Genomic DNA, 20630 nt, shown 5'->3' on the forward strand with positions numbered 1-20630 from the left:
TTCTGAATTTCGTTGACACATGCTTGATTCTTAATACTGTACTGTTACCTTAATGATCCATTTTTTAGTGATAGTTGTTTGTGAGTCCTGAACAGTTAAACTGTCCACTGTTCTTCAGAAAAATCATTCTGGTCACACAAATTCTTTGGTTTTTCAGCGTTTTTGTGTATTTGAACCCTTTCCAACAATGATTGTATGATTTTTGAGATTATCTTTTCACACTGAAGACAACCGAGGGACTCATATGCAACTATTACAGAAGGTTCAAATGCTCACTGATGCTCCAGAAAGAAAAACAATGCATTAAGAGCTGGGGGGTGAAAACTTTTGAACAGAATGAAGATGTGTACATTTTCATGCATATCATATTTTTTTCATTTAGTATTGCCCTTCAGAAACTACAAAAGATACTTACATGTTTCCCAGAAGACAAAATAAGTTAAATTTACCCTGATCTTCATCCTGACCTTCAAATTCCAAAAATGTTCACCACCTGGCTCTTAATGGATTTTGTTTCCGTCTGAAGCATCAGTGAGCATTTGAATGACCAAGTGTTTGAAGGGGCATCACCTAAACAAAAGCCGTGACACCAGACCTTTACCACCACATACACACCACTGATGATTTACATTTTACCTTATCATTGTTTTGATATTAACATGTGAGTCCAAAGAGGACTCATTTTTGTTTTTAAAACTTTAATGAGGTCTATGAGGCTTTACGCTTTAATGAGCTTACTATCATTTGATTACAGTTGACTAATAAGTTTCACATGTCATTATATTATGTCTGTCATCTATCATGATATGAATTCAGTTGTTAATCATTATACCAAAGTCTCACATGTTGCAGATATTGTTGCAGAGATCAGTCATATAGCAGATCATTTTATCCACATTGAATTCTGAATATATATTTGGACAATCCCAGTGGAGCATCCCAGTATTCAGTGCCTTCCTCAAGGGCACAGTGGTAATGGCTCATGAGTCATCTCTCATGTGATTTAAACCTACCTGTTGTGATGTTTAACCACTATGTCATAACAAATTATGTTTTAATACAGCAAATGGGAGTGTTTATTTAGTTAACCCTTTTGAGTTGGCTGGCTCATTTTTGGTATATTTTACTTTTTTCAAATTTGTTAAAAAAATTGTGTCATAATGGAAAAGTACCTACTTTCTCATCTAATTATGAAAGAATGGGAGTTTTATCAGCGTTGTTCACGTCACAGGTATAATTAAGGAAGTTGTTACAGTAAAGTTTAATGTTTTCATTGTGGCACAAGTGACTTAGCAGGCATTTATTGCTTTTTAAGGTTGCTCATACAACAGATTATCTTTCCCATCTGATGTGTGGTTAGTGACGACAGCTTTGTAGTGGCTCTTTTGAAAAGGGCTGTTGGAGCTCTGTTTTTTTGTAATGGATTTATGTGGAACCAGGGTTAACCCAAGCTCCAGTTTGCATTTGTTTTGTGAATCAGGGGTTTTCTGAGTCACCCTGAGTACATATCAACTGAGAATATGTAGGACACCACTTTAACAGTGCATATCTTTGTGTTTTTGGATTCATTTGTGTGTGTGTGTGTGTGTGTGTGTGAGTTTACTGCCATTGAGTCATTCGACTCAATGGCTGATTGTTATGTCTTTTCCCTTGTTGAAATGGACCCCATGCTAAGAAGCATTGTTTTTCATCTGTCTTCTGTTTGATGTTCACTAGTTGTGCGCCATTCTGAACTAAATTGTATTTTATATGTATAGATACAGATATGTGACCCTGGACCAAGGGTCAATTTTTTGAAATTGAGATTTATACATCATCTAAAAGTCGAATAAATATGCAATATATACAGTATTTGGCCGAGATACAACTATTTTGAAAATCTCGAATCTGAGGGTGCAAAAAAAACTAAATATTAAGAAAATCGCCTTTAAAGTAGTCCAAATGAAGTTCTTAGCAATGCATATTACTAATCAAAAATTAAGTTTTCATATAATTACGGTAGGAAATTTACAAAATATCTCCATGGAATGTGATATTTACATGATATTCTAATGATTTTATGAAAGAAAAATCAATAATTTTGACCCATATGTGTATTGTTGGCTGTTGCTACAAATATACCCGTGCTACTTATGACTGGTTTTGTGGTCCATGGTCACATATACACTGCCCTCCAAGTTTGGAAACACCCCTAGCAAAGTGTTCTTTTGGATGATATCAGCATAAATCCTTATCATTTTTTGGTGCAAATACGTTAAAGTAACTTGACATTATCATTAAAGACCAGCAATAATAATTTTCATTTTGATTACATAATAATGGCAGTATATACATGTCAAAGTCAGACATGCCCCTTTGCCAGCTGTGATGCTTAGTTACTGGTTTAAACTTTGCCCAGGTTTTAAATACTTTTTGGGTCAGCACACCTTAATAGCTTCGACAGTTGATTGCCAATTAAGTTTAGAATACAATGAATGTAGGCCCAGATTATGCAGAGCTGTAATAGCTGCTAATGGTGGATATTTTGATGAATCAAAAATTTAAGTTTTTTCTATGTATAAACTGTTTATGTAATAAAATATGTTTTTGTGGTTTGTGTTGTCCCTTATCAGCGCAAAATCATCACAAATTAAAAAGGATTCATGCCAATATTGTCCAAAACCTCACTTTTCTAGGGCGTTTCCAAACTTTTGGAGGGCAGTGTAGATATAGATATAGATAGAAACTTCAGTTTGTACACATCAGTTCCAGAATCCATGTTTGAGGGATGACTGTGTAATTTATGTTGTCGAACAAAACTTCAAAGTCTTTTTTTATGTAGTAAGAACCACCACAGACTTTGTTACTTATAAATGTAAAACTGCTTTTCTAAAAAGCAATTCGGACTTGCCTGAGGAAGCCCATGGCCTTCTGCATTTCCCAACAACCTAATGTAATGACCGAATAACTCGGTTTGTCCCATCACGCTGCGCCACTGTGGTTTTGTGGGCTGTCAGTTGGGCTTGTGACAATAGACAGAATTTGAAGGAACAGGATATAAAATGTCAAGAAGGTTGTAACATTCAGTTTATCTGTGAACCATTTGTGATTCACCATACAACATTTTCTTACAAAGGTCATTTTTGGTTATCCATGCTTTTTCCTGTGAGGTTGAAGAATTTTTATATTTTGCTTTCGTCTGATCTTCAGACCACCAAGTCTTGATTTGATCTTTATGAGTCATCCTACAGCTGTGAGCTGACAGGTGCTTGAGTGTTTCAGAGGAACTTGTGAATGTCTGCCGTTCAGAGAACAGGAAGGAAACACTTTCTCACACTTTGTTCACAGATGAACAAAGCAATGGGATGTTCCTTAGAATCTGAAAGAACTGTGAGCCAGGGGCTGTATCTCCAGACGTGTACGTTTGCGTCATGTGGAGTGAGTTTGGAAGTCTTCCTCAGCTTCAGCTGTGTAATATGAGCCTGAGTAGTTTTAGTTCACAATTTGCTTTGAAATGGGAATGATTTTCAGTTGGCTAACTGAATAACTAACTGTTTAGTCTGGGATGTTAAGTCTGTCATTCACAGACATATCTAGCTGAGTCAAACGTGACCTGTAGCCCATCGGCAGTTGATGTGTGTGTGGTAATGGTGGAGGGCCAGTCTGTTCAGGGTCACACTCGGGTAATGGATGTGCCGTTATCCGCACTCATTTTCCCTGGCACGCCGGCGGATATCAGGGACAGATGCCTTGGCAACAAGCCCAGGGTAAATAAAGGACAGGAGGAGGCCATCAAATCTGCCTCCAGGCACCGTACAATATGAAGGATAACAGTGTGGAAACAGGCAGCCAAAACCTTACAATCAGAGAGCTTTATCTAGTGAGACAGACACAACAGTACTTGGTTTTGTGATTGCAGTCTCCGTGTTAGGAGCCAGATGTTCCTAAAGAATTGTCACCTGTGTCCAGATATAAAAATTGCTTTGAATTTTATTATGACCCAAGGAGAGATGTCTGATAATGTAGGGGTCGACTTATATGTGCTTTTCAGGGCTGATACTGATTATTACAGATCAAGTAGACCAATAACCAATATTTTGAAGGGATATATATTAATGCCTGGTGTAACAATGAAAAAAAAAATGGCAAAATTAAGAATAACAAGGGCTCTGACAAAAACTTTCTTAAATGCTTTTAAATCAGCTTTGATAATGACCGACAGTGATAGAATGCTTAATATCGGTACTGATAATCGGTCGAACCCTAATAGTGTGATGGTGCATTATAAAAGTACATTTAATTGTTATAGCACAAAATGCAAAAAATCAAGAAAAGGGCCCTATCACTGTAAAAAAGGACATCCGTAATAAATCTACAGAATGTTGACCATCTTCTCATTTTTGTATAATATATAAAATATACCCAATAGAATTTTTAATTAATTACATTTTAATTAATACTCAGTTGATACCCCATTCAACACTGACCCAGAACACAAAAATAATAACAATTATTAAATACTTTTATTTTGATAATCTTAATGATAAAACTACAGATTTTTTAGAAATTATTTAGATGTAGATGAGCCCAATATGGATTCGAATGCAAAATAATGTCATGTAATTAATGTAAAAACTTCATATAATCTCTGTAAATGTACGCATTTTGACAATTTAGTGTCTGATTTATATAAAGGCCTATGTTTTTATTTAAAGAGATAGTTCACCCCAAAATGAAGGCTCATCTTTGCTCATCTACAGAACACATATTAAGGTATTTTTGTTGAAATCCGAGAGCTTTCTGTCCCTGCATAGACAGCAACTCAAATAACATGTTCAGAGCCCAGAAAGGTAGTAAGGACATCGATAAAATAGTCAATGTAACATCAGTGGTTCAACCTTAATTTTATGAAGCTAATTAACGCAATATTATTGCTGTATAAAATGAAATGAATATTTTGAGTTAACCAACAAATAGAGAATTTTTACCATCAATTAAGAGTTTATGAATGTGGTGGGAATATAAGAGAGCGGTGCAGTGCATAAGAGCTGCAGGGATGGAGGATGATGAGAAGGAACATAACAGAAGGCGAAGGGAGAACATACTGACCCACTTTCATCAAAGAGGTCTGCAGAGATGAAAAGGATGAGAATGGCTCCTTTGGCATTTCTTACTGTACTGTCTCATTTTACATCTTCTGTTGCCACAGTCTAGCTTCATTTGTGACTGGAAGCTGACCTGTGTTCTAATCTGATTCTTTAATGCTCTCATTTCCTGTGCAAAGTCCTGTTGTTTCACAAAGATGAACTGTTGTGGTGAAGAGCGATTAGTCCCAGTGAAGAGATTGCACAAAGGTTTTCAGCATCTCTGGCCAGACTTTCGCAATGATCTGCAACCCCGTGAATGTCTGAAAAATCATCCAAACAGACGATGTTGTCCATTTGTTAATCATCAGAGAGCTCATTGTGTTGTTTGTTTTATCTGTGATCTCCTCGGTAATGTTTCACTGGCCGACTCATAAAGATTTGTAATCATGTTTATAACTGATTCTCTCTCTGTTTCTCTCCACAGGCAGGAGGTTCAGGAAAACTGTGTTCGCTGGCGAAAGAAGTTCTCCTTTGTGTGCAAGATGAGTGCCAGTCCTGCCACAGGGGTCCTGGATCCCTGCATTTGCCGAGTGTCTGTGCGTAAGGTTAGTCTTACTCATTCACACACACACACACACACACACACACACACACACACACACACACACACACACATTGTTATTTGAAAATCTTGAATCTGAGGGTGCAAAAAAATCAAAATATTAAGAAAATCACCTTTAAAGTAGTCCAAATGAAGTTCTTAGGAATGCATATTACTGATCAAAAATTAAATTTTGATATATTTACGGTAGGAAATTTACAAAAAATCTTCATGGAATGTGATATTTACTTAATATTCTAATGATTTTATAAATATAAATATAATTTTGACCCATACAGTGTATTGTTGGCTGTTGCTACAAATATACCCATGCTACTTATACCTGGTTTTGTGATCCAAGGTCACATATACACTGCCCTCCAAAAGTTTGGAAACACCCCTGGCAAAGTGTGGTTTTGGACGATATCAGCATAAATCCTTATCATTTTTTGGTGCAAATACATTTTAGTAACTTGACATTATTGTTGAAGACCAGCAATAATAACACACACACACATGTTTGTTTTTGTAAATTGTGGGGACTTTCCATAGACTTCTATAGTTTTTATACTGACTAAACGATATTGTCTATCCCCTAACCCTAAACCTACCCCTCACAGAAAACATGTTTGCATCGTTGCATTTTCAGATAAACATCATTTACTATTTTTAATAATTTTTTAACATTGTGGGGACTGCAGGCCGGTCCCCACAATGTCAAAAATTTCAGGTTTTACTATCCTTGTGGGGACATTTGGTCCCCACAATGTAGCAAAAACAAGTACACACACACACACACACACACACACACACACACATCTCATTGTAACCCTGTAACACACATCTCAACAACACATCCATTATAACATATCAAAGAACTGTTCTTTTCAGCTCTGTAAAAATAATATTAATAGCTTATTTTAATCTGAAGTGATAAATACGATTTTAAATAGTGTGTAGTTGTGGACACTTTTGACCCTGTGGACTGTGAAGGAAATTACTTATTAAATAAAATGGCAGACTTTGTCTTGCTAAGGTTAATTTTGTAGCTAGCATTTTATGTATTGTAAATACACACAGTTATAACATTTATACTTTTTGCACAAAATATTAAGACACAATAAAAACATTCTGTTACCTTGTTGTTGTTTTTTTTCACATAGTTTGCATTATGTTCAGAGACACTTACTTTAGTCTTTGTTTAGAATTTCAATAAAATCTAGGTCTAGGACAAGGGTTAAACAACAAATTGTTGATATAAAAGACATTTGAAGCTAAAATTAAACATTAACTGTTGGATATAGTTTTGATACAATTTTAATATGACCTTGTTAAAACTGTAATCTGTTAGTTTTAATAAAAATCTAAATGCCCTGGGATATAAAAGTTTCTGGGGTCGAAAAAACGTTCTTATCCTGCTTGACAGTCACATTATGGTAGTATGGAGTTCAGCTGTTTGGTTTACTCCATACAGGATATTTGCTGTCTCATGGTTTACTTTGCTCTCGTTACCCTTCACTCCTTTTGCCTTACAGTGTCACCACACCAATAGCAAACATATTGCATAACAAATAATCTCTCTCTTTCTCTTTTGTCTTTCCAGGAACTTAAAGGTGGAAAGGCTTTTTCAAAGGTAAGAACTTTCCCCTCATACCTTTCTTCTCTCTCTCTCACTCTCTCTTTTTTTCTTTCTCTCTATGTGATTGTTTCTTCCTCACGTACTGTCTCTATTACAGACTTCTTCTCACGCTCTGTTATACAAAAGGTCTATCCTTTTTTTTTTTTTTGGGCCTTTATATGTTTACAAACACAAATCTCTTGTGAGTTACATGCGTTTACGCAAGCACACATACTGTACTGCATGACACGCAGAATAGCACATGTGCAGGAAATACTGCACAAATAAAAAGGGTGTAATGCAGTGGGAGGTTAGCGTTAGGGATTCAGTCGTCTGGTCTGGGCCTGTCATAGACATGTGTTTCCACACCTTGAGAATCTCTGAACTACGCAGTTATCATGCTTGTACCACCCTACGTTAATTGTACAATAAATTCACTGTCAATCACTGATAACAGACAAAGAGCTGAACACATATTTTTAGTAATTACAGGAAGGCCTGACACAGTCCATCCCTCCTGTATCAACAAACAAGAGATGTAAGACATTCCATAAACAGTTAAAGGCCATTACATATAAAAAGTTGTCTGTATATGTATGTATGTGTGTATATACACTGCTGTTCAAAAAGTTTGATTTTTATTGTTTTTTAAGACTTTTAAGGCATTTGTTTGATCAAAAATACAGGGAAAAAAATTAATATTCTGAAATATTATTGCGATTTCAAATAAAGGTTTACTATTCTAGTATACTTTAAAACGTAATTTATTCCTGTGATGAAAAGTTTAACTTTCAGCATCATTACTCCAGTCTTCAGTGTCACATGATCCTTCAGAAATCATACTAATATTCTGATTTATTTTCAATGTTGGAAATGGCTTTTGCTGGTTAAATTTTATTTTTTATATTTTTGGAATCTGTGATATTTTTTCAGGATTCTTTGATAAATAGAATGTTAAAAAGAACAGCATTTATTTAAAATACAAATCTTTCGTAATAATATATACTACGTTCAAATGTTTGGGTTTTTTTTTTTTTTTTTTAAAGAAATGGATATTGTTTCAGTTTTTTTTTTTTTTTTTTTTTTTTTTTTTTTTTAGCAAGGATGTGTTAAATTAATAAAAGGTGATGGTAAAGACTTATACTGTTAGAAAAAAATATTTTTTTAATTCATTAAAGAGTCCTGAAAAAAGTATCACAGGTTCCAAAAAAAATTAAGTGGCAAAAACTGTTTCCAGTATTGATAATAAATCAGCATATTGTTAGTAAATCAGAATGATTTCTGAAGGATCATGTAACACTGAAGACTGGAGTAATGAATAATGAAAATTCAGCTTGCATCACATGAATAAAGTATATTTTACAGAATGTTAAAATAGAAAACTATTATTTTAAATTGTAATAATAATTACTGTTTTTTTGGTCAAATAAATGCATCCTGAGCAGATGAGCAGAAGAAACATTTTTAAAAAACTTTATAAATCTTTCTTGGCAGTGTATGTACATCTATATAGATAGATAGATAGATAGATAGATAGATATGTACATACAATAAAATAATAAAGTAATATATATATATATATATAAATCTGGCTGAATTTTTAGCAGGCATTACTTTAGTCTTCAGTGTCGCATGATCCATCATATGCTGATTTTGTGCTAAGGAAACATTTCTTACTATTACCGATGTTTAAAAAAAATTGTGCTGCTTAATTTCTGTAAGACTGTCCATTGCTTTACAGATAATACATAATAAAATACATTCGTAAATATATATATTCGTAAATGTATATAAAGAGTTCAGATGCAAAAGCCTCTAAATCTATCTGATCTGGCTACTTTGTGTAGGTTTCTATGAAAGTACTGGTACGTATACTATGTGTAATGGACGTATACTATGTGTCAGGAGCATTCACTCACTATAATTATCTCATTTTTGACCGAGATGGCTTTTAGCTGGTTTTAAATCTGAACTCTTCATATTATAGCCGGCAGTGCTGCTGGTTGTTTTGCCATGTGACATGCAATGTTGCTGGTTTAGGTCATCATGGCCAAATTACTGCAGAGAAAGACATGTTTAGCATGTTTGTGTGTGTAATTAGTTACAGGAGGATGTTTTGTTTGGGAGTGTACATCCGTGTCCTTTTCTCTTCATTTACTGATCCCTTACGTCCTGAATGGGAGCACGGTGTCAAAACTGTGTGCTGGCGCAGCAGAAGCAGGGAATGAGGGAGGTCAAATCTATGGACTGTAACCTGGAATAAGCAAGAAACACAGGAAGGAGGGGGTGGATATGACCTTTACGATGAATTAAAGGGAACCTTTGCTGTGGCAGATTTTTGAATGCTACAGTACATTGACAGTAATCTTATCAGTTAATACAATGTGTCATTGAACTGAAACGAGTTAACATAAATTTGATAAATGAAAATATTTGTGATTCCTGGAATCACATGGTAATTGTCAGTCTCAGAAAGAGCACAGAAAACCAAGGTTGTCTGGAATAAACCACATAAATCTTGTAAGGACAGAAGCCATTTCTAGAAAGGAGAAGTGTGCCAGTCACAGAGGAAACAGTTTGTGCTAAAGGCAGCAGTGGAAAAGCAAATATAGATAAGGATGGCCACATGCACAAATCTATGAAAAGATGTGAAAACACCCTAATGTCTCAGTCTCTCCTGCTTTTTATTGTCTCCTTTTTTAAGCAGGTGTATCCACCCTTTCTTCCTGTAAGAACGGGTGCAGCCATTAGTACATTTTATGGTTCTGGCTTCCGCTCTCATCTGTGTCTTGTTGTTATTAACTTTATGAAACAGCTCATTTTGCTGCTTGATATGCAGATTGGTGTGTATTACCATATTATTTTAATGTGTTATCTTAATTATGAACACACCGGTTTGTAGTGCAAACAGTTCTACCGTTTACAGCACGTTGTTATTCTTCTCATTATTTCTCATATGTAACCCATAGGCTTACTTCCACTTTAAAGAATAAGGTGGATATTTTGCAGGTTAGAGATGAGGCTAAACTCTATACCCATAACACTCTCCTCCAGCACTAAATACTACACTAAATTGTGTAAAATTGGCAAGCTTTTGGTCATTTAGCTTATTAGAAACTAACATAATAGCAAGAAGAATAGTCTGACCCTTACTTTCTATATTTGACATTTAAATATGAAAGCATTTGCATTCCATTAGAGGTGTATGTGATGACGTTAAACCGTAGAAACAAATGAATAAATGTTTTTTAAAGGCTAATAGGTGCAAATATATTATACAAAATTCTGTTCATGGGCAGTAAGAATTTTTTATCAAAAACATTTATGGTGGTATTCATCTTTCGCTCACTGAGGTGTGATAAGAAAACATAATTTTCTATGTGTCTGTGCCTTTGTCCCTTCATCCCTTGCTGTAATATCACACATCAATGATTTTTAAAGGCCAGCTGGTCACATGCCTCAGTGCTGACTGTATAGGGTATTCATCCAATAAAGGAAATGGAAAGAATTATATCAGTTACCGTTATATCATTAACCAAGGTTAATAGAATTTTCAGCAAGAACACGCTGCTGAGAAAGAAGAGTGAGAGAGCGAGATTGTAGATAAATGTATGAAGAAAGAATTCTTGCTAGTAGTATTGGAGGAACCTTTATCGAGTGAGAAAGAGAGTGAGATTTCATGCATGACTGACTCTGCCAACTTCACATGTGTGTAGTTATATAAGAGAGCGCTTAAGAGTTAACCCTTTGCTTTCCTTTCCTCCTAAACTAGCCTTTTTTATATTTATCTTTTTCTTTTTTTTTTTACTCTTAATAAAATGTACTTTGAATAAATAAAACTAGATGTTAAAAATAAAGATCATATGAAAAAAGAAAACCATTTTTTGAAATTGAGATTTATACATCATATGAAAGCTGAATAAATAAGCTTTTCTATTGATGTATGGTTTGTTAGGACAATATTTGGTCAAAATACAGCTATTTGAAAATCTGGAATCTGACGGTGCAAAAAAAATCTAAATATTAAGAAGATAGCTTTTAAAATGGTCAAAATGAAGTTCTTAGCAATGCAAGTTTTAATATATTCACATTAGGAAATATAGAAAATATCTTCACGGAACACGATTTTTACTTAATATCTTTGATTTTTGTAGATTTTTGGTTGATTTTTTTTTGGCATAAAAGAAAAATCAATAATTCTGACCCATACAGTGTATTTTTGGCTATTGCTACAAATATATTCCTGCTACTTAACACTGGTTTTGTGGTCCAAATAGGAAAAATAATGAAAATAAAGATCTTTTTGTTAAACCCTAGATTTATGTCCTGACGTATTCCTTGTGTCGTGCTCATAAAGCTAATAGTATAATTTTGGAAAAATGGAAGAACTCATTAAAAACATGTTTGGAAGAGTTTAGAGCTAGCTTTTTTTGTATGGCTGAACTAATGATAAAATCTTTATTTTGTTCTCCAGCTGGGCTTTGCTGACCTCAACTTGGCGGAGTTTGCTGGTTCAGGCTCCACTGTTCGCTGCTGTATACTGGAGGGCTACGACACCAAGAACACTCGGCAGGACAACTCCATACTCAAGGTGAGTGTGTGTCTCTGTGTGAATGCTTGTGCCTACGGAGGTAGGCCCTGTCCGTCTGACACTACGCATGTCCACTTTAAACAGCCTTGAAAGCTCAAACACTGACTTTTTCATCTTTAAAAGCCCAGGAGCCTTTTTCTCCAAGTTGATCTCGGCACCTTCAGAGTCTATTTGTCCGTAATACAAACACTGTCATCTAGAGTTTCTACACTGTGTGGGTAACATGTGACTAGTCAAACCCTCTCATCAACCCACAGTCATTCTCTGTAATGACAGACTGACTCGCTGTCTTGTAGACATGGTGGGGGGGAAAAGAACAGACAACGTTTAATCATAGATATTTTTGTAATTTTGACTCATTTAAAACTAGATTTCATGTGTAGGTTCCCACAATCAGTCTATTTTACTATCAAAATGCATTATGTTATGAGATAGATATGGTTTTACAATGTACCTCTTTTTGGTAATATTTTCATCTTTCTTCCCAGGTTACCATTGGCATGACTCTTCTCTCTGGAGATCCCTGCTTTAAAACGTGAGTGTATTGTATATTGTAGGTTACTGAATTTATTCTTTTTAATTTTTAAATGGTTTTCAACCCCACTAGGGCCCCTCAAAGTATGTGTAAATTGATAAATTCTTATAAATATATATTTTTTATTTTTAACTATTTTTTCAGGTAGAAAAAAAGTTTAATTTTAAAAATTGTTATCTTTAAATCTCATCTAATAAATCATGAGTGACTGAAAAATGTCACTACTAGTTTCTGTAAATTAAAATAAATATTGTAGATGAAGAGGGGCCTTGGGAGAAAGAAAGTGCACTGTGTTTAGAAACTGTTTAGTTGTCTTGATCCATGCTTAGTATAGCACCTCTGTGTAATGTCTGAATATAAATTATTGATCAGTAGAGAGCGTACAAGCTCTTATTGTTCCCTGATGACATCTAAACTTGTCTTTCTCCACTTCCTCAGGCCTGTGAGCACAGCTAAGACCATTGCCATGGCTGGGCAGGACCCCTCTCTGCAGCTGGACCGCAAGGGAGAGGGCACCGCCGACCACTCTGCACCTGTCCTCGGTGGCACCACTCGCCGATCGGTCAAGAACAGAACCCCTGTGAACAACTCTGGTATGACCAACACACCTACAGTAGACCATCTCTGAAACTGTAAAATTTGTAGAATGTTAAATGATTAGTTCACTTCCAGAACAAAAATTTACTCACTCCCTTGTTATCCAAGATGTTCATGTCTTTCTTTCTCGTAAAAAAAAAAAAAAAAAAAGTTTTGAAGAAAACAGTTCAGGATTTTTTTCCAGCTAGTGGACTTCTGTGGTGCCCGCAATGTGAGTCGATTTTCAAGTTGGAGGAGAGAATACATTGTTTACGACTGAAGAAAGAAAGACATGCAATTTTTTTCTGGAAGTGAACTAATCCTTTAACAAGTAGATGCCTTACATTTACAATTGCATAAAAATGCACAGTATTTGACGATGACTTTGTATACTGTTTTTGCTGTGTATTTTCTAAATGAATAAGGTTGTTTGTTCTTAGGAGGACTTCAGGAGGGATTGGAGGAGAACCTGTCGAGTCCAGATGAAGTGTTTCACACAGGACACTCTCGCAACTCTAGCTTTGCCAGCCAACAGAGCAAAATCTCAGGTGGGACTCAGGGCACGATCAAAAGAGCATCAGGTACAGATTATAGCTGATTACAGCATAAAAAAACAACAACTTCAAACTACACTTCTCTGTTAATTTTAAATGATTTACATGTGATTGTTTAGATTTAGAACTGAATCAAATCGTTAGCAATTTACAGTATGATACCGAAACCAAGAGTAATAGTTTTTAAAAAATCACAAACATTTATTAAAAGAAAATTTCACTGAATGAAAGTGGGTGTACTTTTTCATTTGCATACACTATTATTCAATTTTTGGGGTTGGTAAGAGGTTTTTATTGTTTTAAGGAAAAGTATTTCTTTGTTGTTGTTTTTTTGTTGTTTTTTAAAATTGCAAACATATTTCACAATATTACTGTACTTACTATTTGAAAAAAAAAAAATAATAATAATAATAATTTATTCCTGTGAAAAGAACAGTTTATTTGAAATAGAATAATTTGTAACATTGTCTTTTTTAGTCAATTTAATGTGTCCTTGTGTGAATATTAATTTCTTTCAAAAAACCTTTGAACTGTAGTTGTTTTCATTGATCAAAACTTAAAAAGTTGAAAAGTTAAAGTTTACTCTTAGTAATGTGGGATATGCTTATCCTCCACGCAGGCTGCAGCACAGAGCACTCTCACTCCTCCAGCTTGACAGATCTGTTCCAGCACCGGCGGAACACCTCCACCAGCAGCAGCAACACATCAGGAGGGACGTCAACAACCATCGAGAGCCCCGTAGAGCCGGAGAAAGAGGTGGTAAAACCAGAGAGACCCCCACGTCCCCCACGACCTGCTCTGCCCCCAAACAGACCCTCAAGGTGGGAAATCACCACCTTTTTGTCAACCTGCACAAGCAGAAATGGAATGTAGATAAAACTTGAAGTATAACATGAATGAGTTCATTTGAAAGATAACAAATATCTATATATCTACACAGGAGAAAGAAGGATTCTGTGGAGAACCATCCCACATGGGTGGACGATACACGCATCGATGCAGATGATATTGTGGAGAAGATTGTGCAGAGTCAGAACTTTGCGGATGTCAGCAACAATGAAGGTGTGTTGAGAAAAAAATCGGTGGTGTTAACTGTCTAGCACTGTTAGTTCCACACAAAGGGATAGTTCGTCCAAAAATGAAAATTCTGTTTTTAATTACTCACCCTCATGTCGTTCCAAACCTGTAAGACCTTTGTTCATCTTCAGAACACAGATTAATATATTTTTGATGAAATCCGAGAGTTTCTTACCCTGCATGGACAGCAGTGGTATAGGGCTGTCACTAACGGTTATTTTGGCAATCGAGTAATCTGTTGATTATTCTGAAGATTAATCAAGTAATCCGATAATTATAATTCTTTTTTTGGTAGTAATACAAATAGACCTAAGTGAACAATGGCCTTTAAAATGACTTATAAAATACATATATAATAGCAATGAGGCAATAATAATTAGTTCAAATAAAGTATCAAAAGCAAGTAATCATATGATTTTTTTTAACAAAACTGTTAAAATACATAATACATTATAAACAATAGAGCTAATGTATATTACGCATTATAACAAATGCCTGCAGAGGGCGCCAATAGCCTGATGATTGTTTTTACACTTTACTGCACCATTAATCCGTGTTTAATATTGACTCAACAACATTTAATTGAAATGCCCTGTTAATCTTTAGTATTTGGCCATTTCTTTATGATAGAAAAGCTACAGCCACTGTAATTTCAAGTAAGTGAGTGAGTGTTTTAAATTTTTATTTTGAAATTGTGATGAACAGTTAGCATATTGAAAAAGATAATGATGTATTCTCCTGTGTTTATAAATTATTTACCTTACAAATCTGATGAAAAAGCATGTTTTGTTCCCTGAAGAACGTTATAACAAACCCAAACATGCAGAGATAAAGTTTGAGATGCTCCACACATGTAAAAGATAACAGTTTGTGTAGCAGCTGTTTAAAGCGCATATATTAAACCTGCATCGCATATATTTATTTTGATGCGATTATTTTTGCATTTGTGAATTCTTAATAGCATTATGCTTTATATGATTTTTAAATTGGTTTAATATGTGGAATTTGCCACTTCCGCTATTTTGCCTATTACTCGTCACGGGCAAAATGCAGTCAAGGATTTTTTTAAATAGAATACTCAAATAGAATCGAGGAATCATTGCAGCCCTACAATGGTGCAATCACATTCAAGGCCCAAAAAGGTTATCATCACAGACATAGTTAAAATAGTCCATGTGACAACATAATTTTATGAAGCTACAAGTGTGTTGTGTGTTAAAGAAAACAAAACTATTTTTTTCTCCTCCGTGTCACTCTTTGACGCATGTTCACGAGAGTACCACGATGCATGCGTAAATGTAAATTTTTGGATGAACTATATCTTTAAGCTTATTTTAATTCCACCTTTTGATTACTAATACATATATGTGAGGGTTTTACCCACTCTGAATCTCATCATTTTGTCACTCTTTCTCTCACAGACAGCAATTTAACACTGTTCATCAGTAGGGATGGTACCACAGCATTAAGTGGCATCCAGCTTGTCAACAGGTAAAGTAGTGCTATTTTATATACCTTTTCAGCTAGTGTTCTGGTTATAAATGTAAGAAGTATGAATTTAATTATTCATTTATTGCACTGAAAAAAAAATCACTCAGAAATTGTTTGTAAAATTCACAAACAATTACAAATAAACAGCACACACTGAATTAAATATGAAAATTTAAAGTAGGAAGACTGTAATTTCTTGTAAAACATACTCCAGTAATCTTTGTTTTATTTACAACTTCTTCTAAGAAATATTTTTAAAGTGTACGTATGCTACCAGAATGTTTGGGGGTTTTGAAAACAAAAAAAAAAGTTTTCATCTTATGCTCACCAAAGCTAAATTTGTTAAAAAATGCAGTTAATACAGTTACATTTTAAAACGTAATTTATTCCTGTAATGAAAAAGCTGTAGCATATTTGTAATTGACTGTTATCATGTATAATATCTTTCTTTTATTCTCTGACAGGGTGTCTGCGGGTGTTTTTGAACCGGTGGTGATTGAGAGCCATTAGATCTCTGAGGCCACAGCAGTCACTCTCTCACAAAGCCACTGCCTTTATTTTCAAGTGATGGAGAGAGCGAGACAGGGACTGTATGTCAGAATGGGCACCTGACATGACAACTTGCTCCTCTTATGGATCTGAAATATTACTCGCCTACTACAACCGTAACACCCTAATCATGCATTACATTTGCTGAAAAACGGTGGTGGGTACGTTCATGTAACGTTTGTTGTTCTGTGATTAAGAACTAATTAATCATAAATATTTTACAACGAATTCTAAGAATACAAACTACTTGAAATGCCTTAAAAAATGAGGCAAGATGGGAGCTTCAGTCTAACACTGTGAAATACGAGAGCAGTCCAAAGGATTTAGATAGAAAGTTCCATGTTATATGAAAATTTTAGTAGCTTTTCAGATATTATTTAAAGTCTTATATTAAATCCTATTGCATACAAACCACTGAAATCCACACGGCCTACATTCTAATAATACAGTTTAGTCAGTAACCAGCCCATTCGCCTGTGATAAACATGGATTAATATACAAGAAATCACGTATGGCTGGCCATACAAATTTCACAGCTCATTCCCCCATATAACCACTTTCAGTATCTCAACACTTGTGCTTGTTTCTAAGAGATGGACAGTAGTTTGCTTACATATGTTCCAGCTGGACTGGTAAACATGAAACATGAAAATATACCATACTGCCCTCCTCTCTTTTTCTTTCTCTTTCGGTAAAATTCCCAGTGCATTTCTAACTTTGTCTGTATTTCAGTTTCACTATTCAAATCTTTCACTTTGCTGCTGGTCACAGCTTTGAATATTCATGTGACTATGAGTTTTGGCTCTGACAGCATTGCGGTGGACACAACACAACAGGACAGCCAAGCCATGTGTAGCATTATTACCTCACTAGGGTCTTGGCAGTATCAAAATGTCATGGCCCAGTGAGATCCTACATTGTGCAGCTAAAATATTAAGAGAAATTGATTCTGAGAATCCTTGTTGTGAGACACCGCTGAATAATTGCATTGTTTGTAGAGCTAGATCAGAGGCAGTGACTCATAGTCACACGTCTGTCCTTGGCAGTCGGCCGCCTCCGTGTTTCTGACCAGCACCTGGTGTGCAATAGGAAACAGCGTACAATAGGCGTGACAGTGAATCGGAGAACGGAAAGCCCAGTTTTCTGTGTCTCTGTCGTGTACTGCTTGTTTGTCATCTAATTAGCTATTCATGATTTTAGTCATGGAGATGAATCTTTCTCAGTTGATCTGAGAGCATTTACCGCATTAAAAACTGACATTGTGAGTTTTACTCTTTTTTTTTTTTTTTTTTCAGTCAGTTGAGAGAAATGTGCAATGTGGGCATTTTGTTTTGCAGAAGCCCATTTTAAAGTTCTTTCAGGGAATTTAGCCCTAAAATATTTCACCTATCCAGTGACGTTTAAACAGAATCACTGTTGACTTGCATCCTAGAGAGGTGAGGGTTAGTTACATTTGTGTTTTAAGTGTTTTAAACTCATTAAATAACTAAAAAACGAGTCTGTGGCATGATTCAGCTGCTTCGATGCAGGATTCTCACTCCTGGAAATTGTAAAGTAACACTAACTTTTAAAGGGCAAAATACATAGTATGATAGTTATACGGCCTGATAAAGCCTAGTGTTCTGGATGTTTCTGCTTAGCTAGTATAAAGGGATTCTCTGAAGACACTGAAAAACGTATCTAATTGTTTTCGTTGTTTACTCTTTGTACTTGTCATCTACTCTTACACTCAAAAAAAGCTATTAGCAACTAAGAACAATAACTCTATCCTGTCTTGTATTTTTCGAGCCAGCGGGCTGGTTCATTGGAATCTCTCTTTGGGGGATTTTTACCCTCAGCCTTGATGTCAAATAATTCTGTAATGTCTAACAGTTATGGTGAAATGATTACCATCTGTGGTTGTTGTTCTTTCTTTTTCTCTTACAAACACTTTTGTAATGTTTTTAGTCATAATTGACTGTAATCTGTGATTTTTCTAATGCAGAAGAGTAGATGCATACTGTACAGATATACATGTGTACTTGATTTAAGATGCTGTTGCAGGGAGCAGACTGGGGTCTATATGCAAAAGTTGGAAGTAAAGGGGGATGATGTCATTTATAGTTTTTGTACATTTCAGTAATCTGGAGCTGTTGTTCACTTTAAAAAAATCTGATTTTTTTTTTAATCAGTGCACACATTCATTTATTTAAACTGTTATATTTATATTTTAATATTTTAAAGAAAATAATTAAAAGTACAAAATAAAATCCAACATTTAAGTTTTTAAACAGTAAGAAGTCTCTTCTGCTCACCAAGCCTGCATTTTTTGAATCCAAAGTACAGGAGAAACAGTAAAATTTTGAAATATTTTTTACTATTTAAAATAACTGTTTTCTATTTGAATATATTTTAAAATGTCATTTATTCCTGTGATTTCAAAGCTGAATTTTTAGCGTTGTTACTCCAGTCACATGATCCTTCAGAAATCATTCTAATATTCTGATTTGCTGATTCTGATTATTATTATGTTGAAAACAGCTGAGCAGAGTTTTTTCAGGTTTCTTTGATGAATAGAAAGCTCAGGAGAACAGCATTTATCTGAAACAGAAATCTTTTGTAACATTATAAATGTCTTTATCATCACTTTTAATCAATTTAAAGCATCCTTGCTAAATAAAAGTAAAAATTTCTATCATTTTCAAAAAAAAAACAAAAAAAAACTCCAAGCTTTTGAATGGTATTGTGTATAATGTTACAAATCTTTTTATTTCAGATAAATGCTGATCTTTGGATTTTTCTATTCATAAAATAATCCTGAAAAAAATGTACTCAGCTGTTTTAAATATTGACAACAATAATAATAATAAATAATAATAAAATTAGCATATTAGAATGATTTCTGAAGGATCATGTGACACTGAAGACTGGAGTAATGATGCAGAAAATTTAGCTTTGATTACAGGAATTAAATACAATTTAAAATATATTTAAATATAAAATTTTCTAAATTTAGCTGTTTTTGCTGTACTTTGGATCAAATAAATGCAGGCTTGGTGAGCAGAAGAGCCTTCTTTAAAAAAATAAAAAATCCTACTGTTCAAAAACTTTTGATATACACATACATACATACACACACACACACACACACACACACATATATATATATATATACTTATTTATATGTAAATCTAAGGATCTAACTGTACTGAGTGGCACAGGCTCCAGAATACTGAAACCTCAGATGATATGTACGTAAAGTTCACTACAACAGCACTTAAATACTGAGGACTAACTAATGTCACTCACACATTCTCCAGAATGTTGATTTCTTGATTTCTCCTTTACCGTTGTAAAGGATGAAAGCTACGCACTTACAGAAAGCTTTTCATGATAACATCCATATTAATGACAGCGACATTCATAAAGTGAAATATATTCTGGAGATTTCTTTAAAAAGAACATATATATATAAAAGAATTTACCACTAAAGTACTATGGAAATGAATTTTATTTTTCTGATCGTGACAAATATTTATATATTAAGATCACAAGCAATGTGGTGTTGCTCCAAAGTTTTCCTGGTCTTTTGTTTGCTTTCATGCATGGAGAGGATACTTTCTAACAATGGACCGGAATTATATTTCTACACTCAAATGTGAATGTTTCTTTCTTTAATGTAACTGTCAGGTGAGGTTATCTGTATGTATTATTTTGGGGAAATAAAGATAAAGTTGGGTATAATAATAAATCATTTGTTGTGTGATTTATTTAACAACATCCAGCTATTAAACAGGCATGATGAATGATTTACTTGTGACAAATGTATTTTTTATTGCCATTATACAGAATACATGTTTGCTAATATTTATTTTTAGTTAAAATAAATGTGTAATGTACAGTTTGAAACAGGACAATTAGGCATATAATAATAATAAAGGATTACATTATCTGTAGTAATGAAGCTGAAACAAAATATAGTTGGTCTACAAA

General features: G+C 34.5%; 1 protein-coding gene across 3 annotated transcripts in view; it reads left to right on the forward strand.

The window, feature by feature from the left end:
- eeig1b (estrogen-induced osteoclastogenesis regulator 1b) overlaps nt 1–19908 on the forward strand; it is a 42855-nt gene extending 22947 nt beyond the window's left edge. For 2 of the 3 annotated variants that reach the window (XM_051110403.1, XM_051110404.1), the window contains exons 4-13: nt 5551–5671; nt 7271–7300; nt 11760–11876; nt 12365–12411; nt 12850–13004; nt 13428–13568; nt 14161–14362; nt 14482–14603; nt 16040–16109; nt 16574–19908. In XM_051110403.1, coding sequence (XP_050966360.1) covers nt 5551–5671; nt 7271–7300; nt 11760–11876; nt 12365–12411; nt 12850–13004; nt 13428–13568; nt 14161–14362; nt 14482–14603; nt 16040–16109; nt 16574–16619 — 1051 coding nt within the window. In that variant the 3' untranslated portion in view covers nt 16620–19908. The remainder of the gene's footprint in view (nt 1–5550; nt 5672–7270; nt 7301–11759; nt 11877–12364; nt 12412–12849; nt 13005–13427; nt 13569–14160; nt 14363–14481; nt 14604–16039; nt 16110–16573) is intronic. The other variant, XM_051110405.1, reaches the window with a different exon arrangement.
- The last annotated feature ends 722 nt before the right edge of the window (nt 19909–20630 follow it).

The sequence above is a fragment of the Labeo rohita genome, chromosome 5 (assembly GCF_022985175.1).
Source record: "Labeo rohita strain BAU-BD-2019 chromosome 5, IGBB_LRoh.1.0, whole genome shotgun sequence".
In the NCBI taxonomy this organism is placed as follows: Eukaryota; Metazoa; Chordata; class Actinopteri; order Cypriniformes; family Cyprinidae; genus Labeo; species Labeo rohita.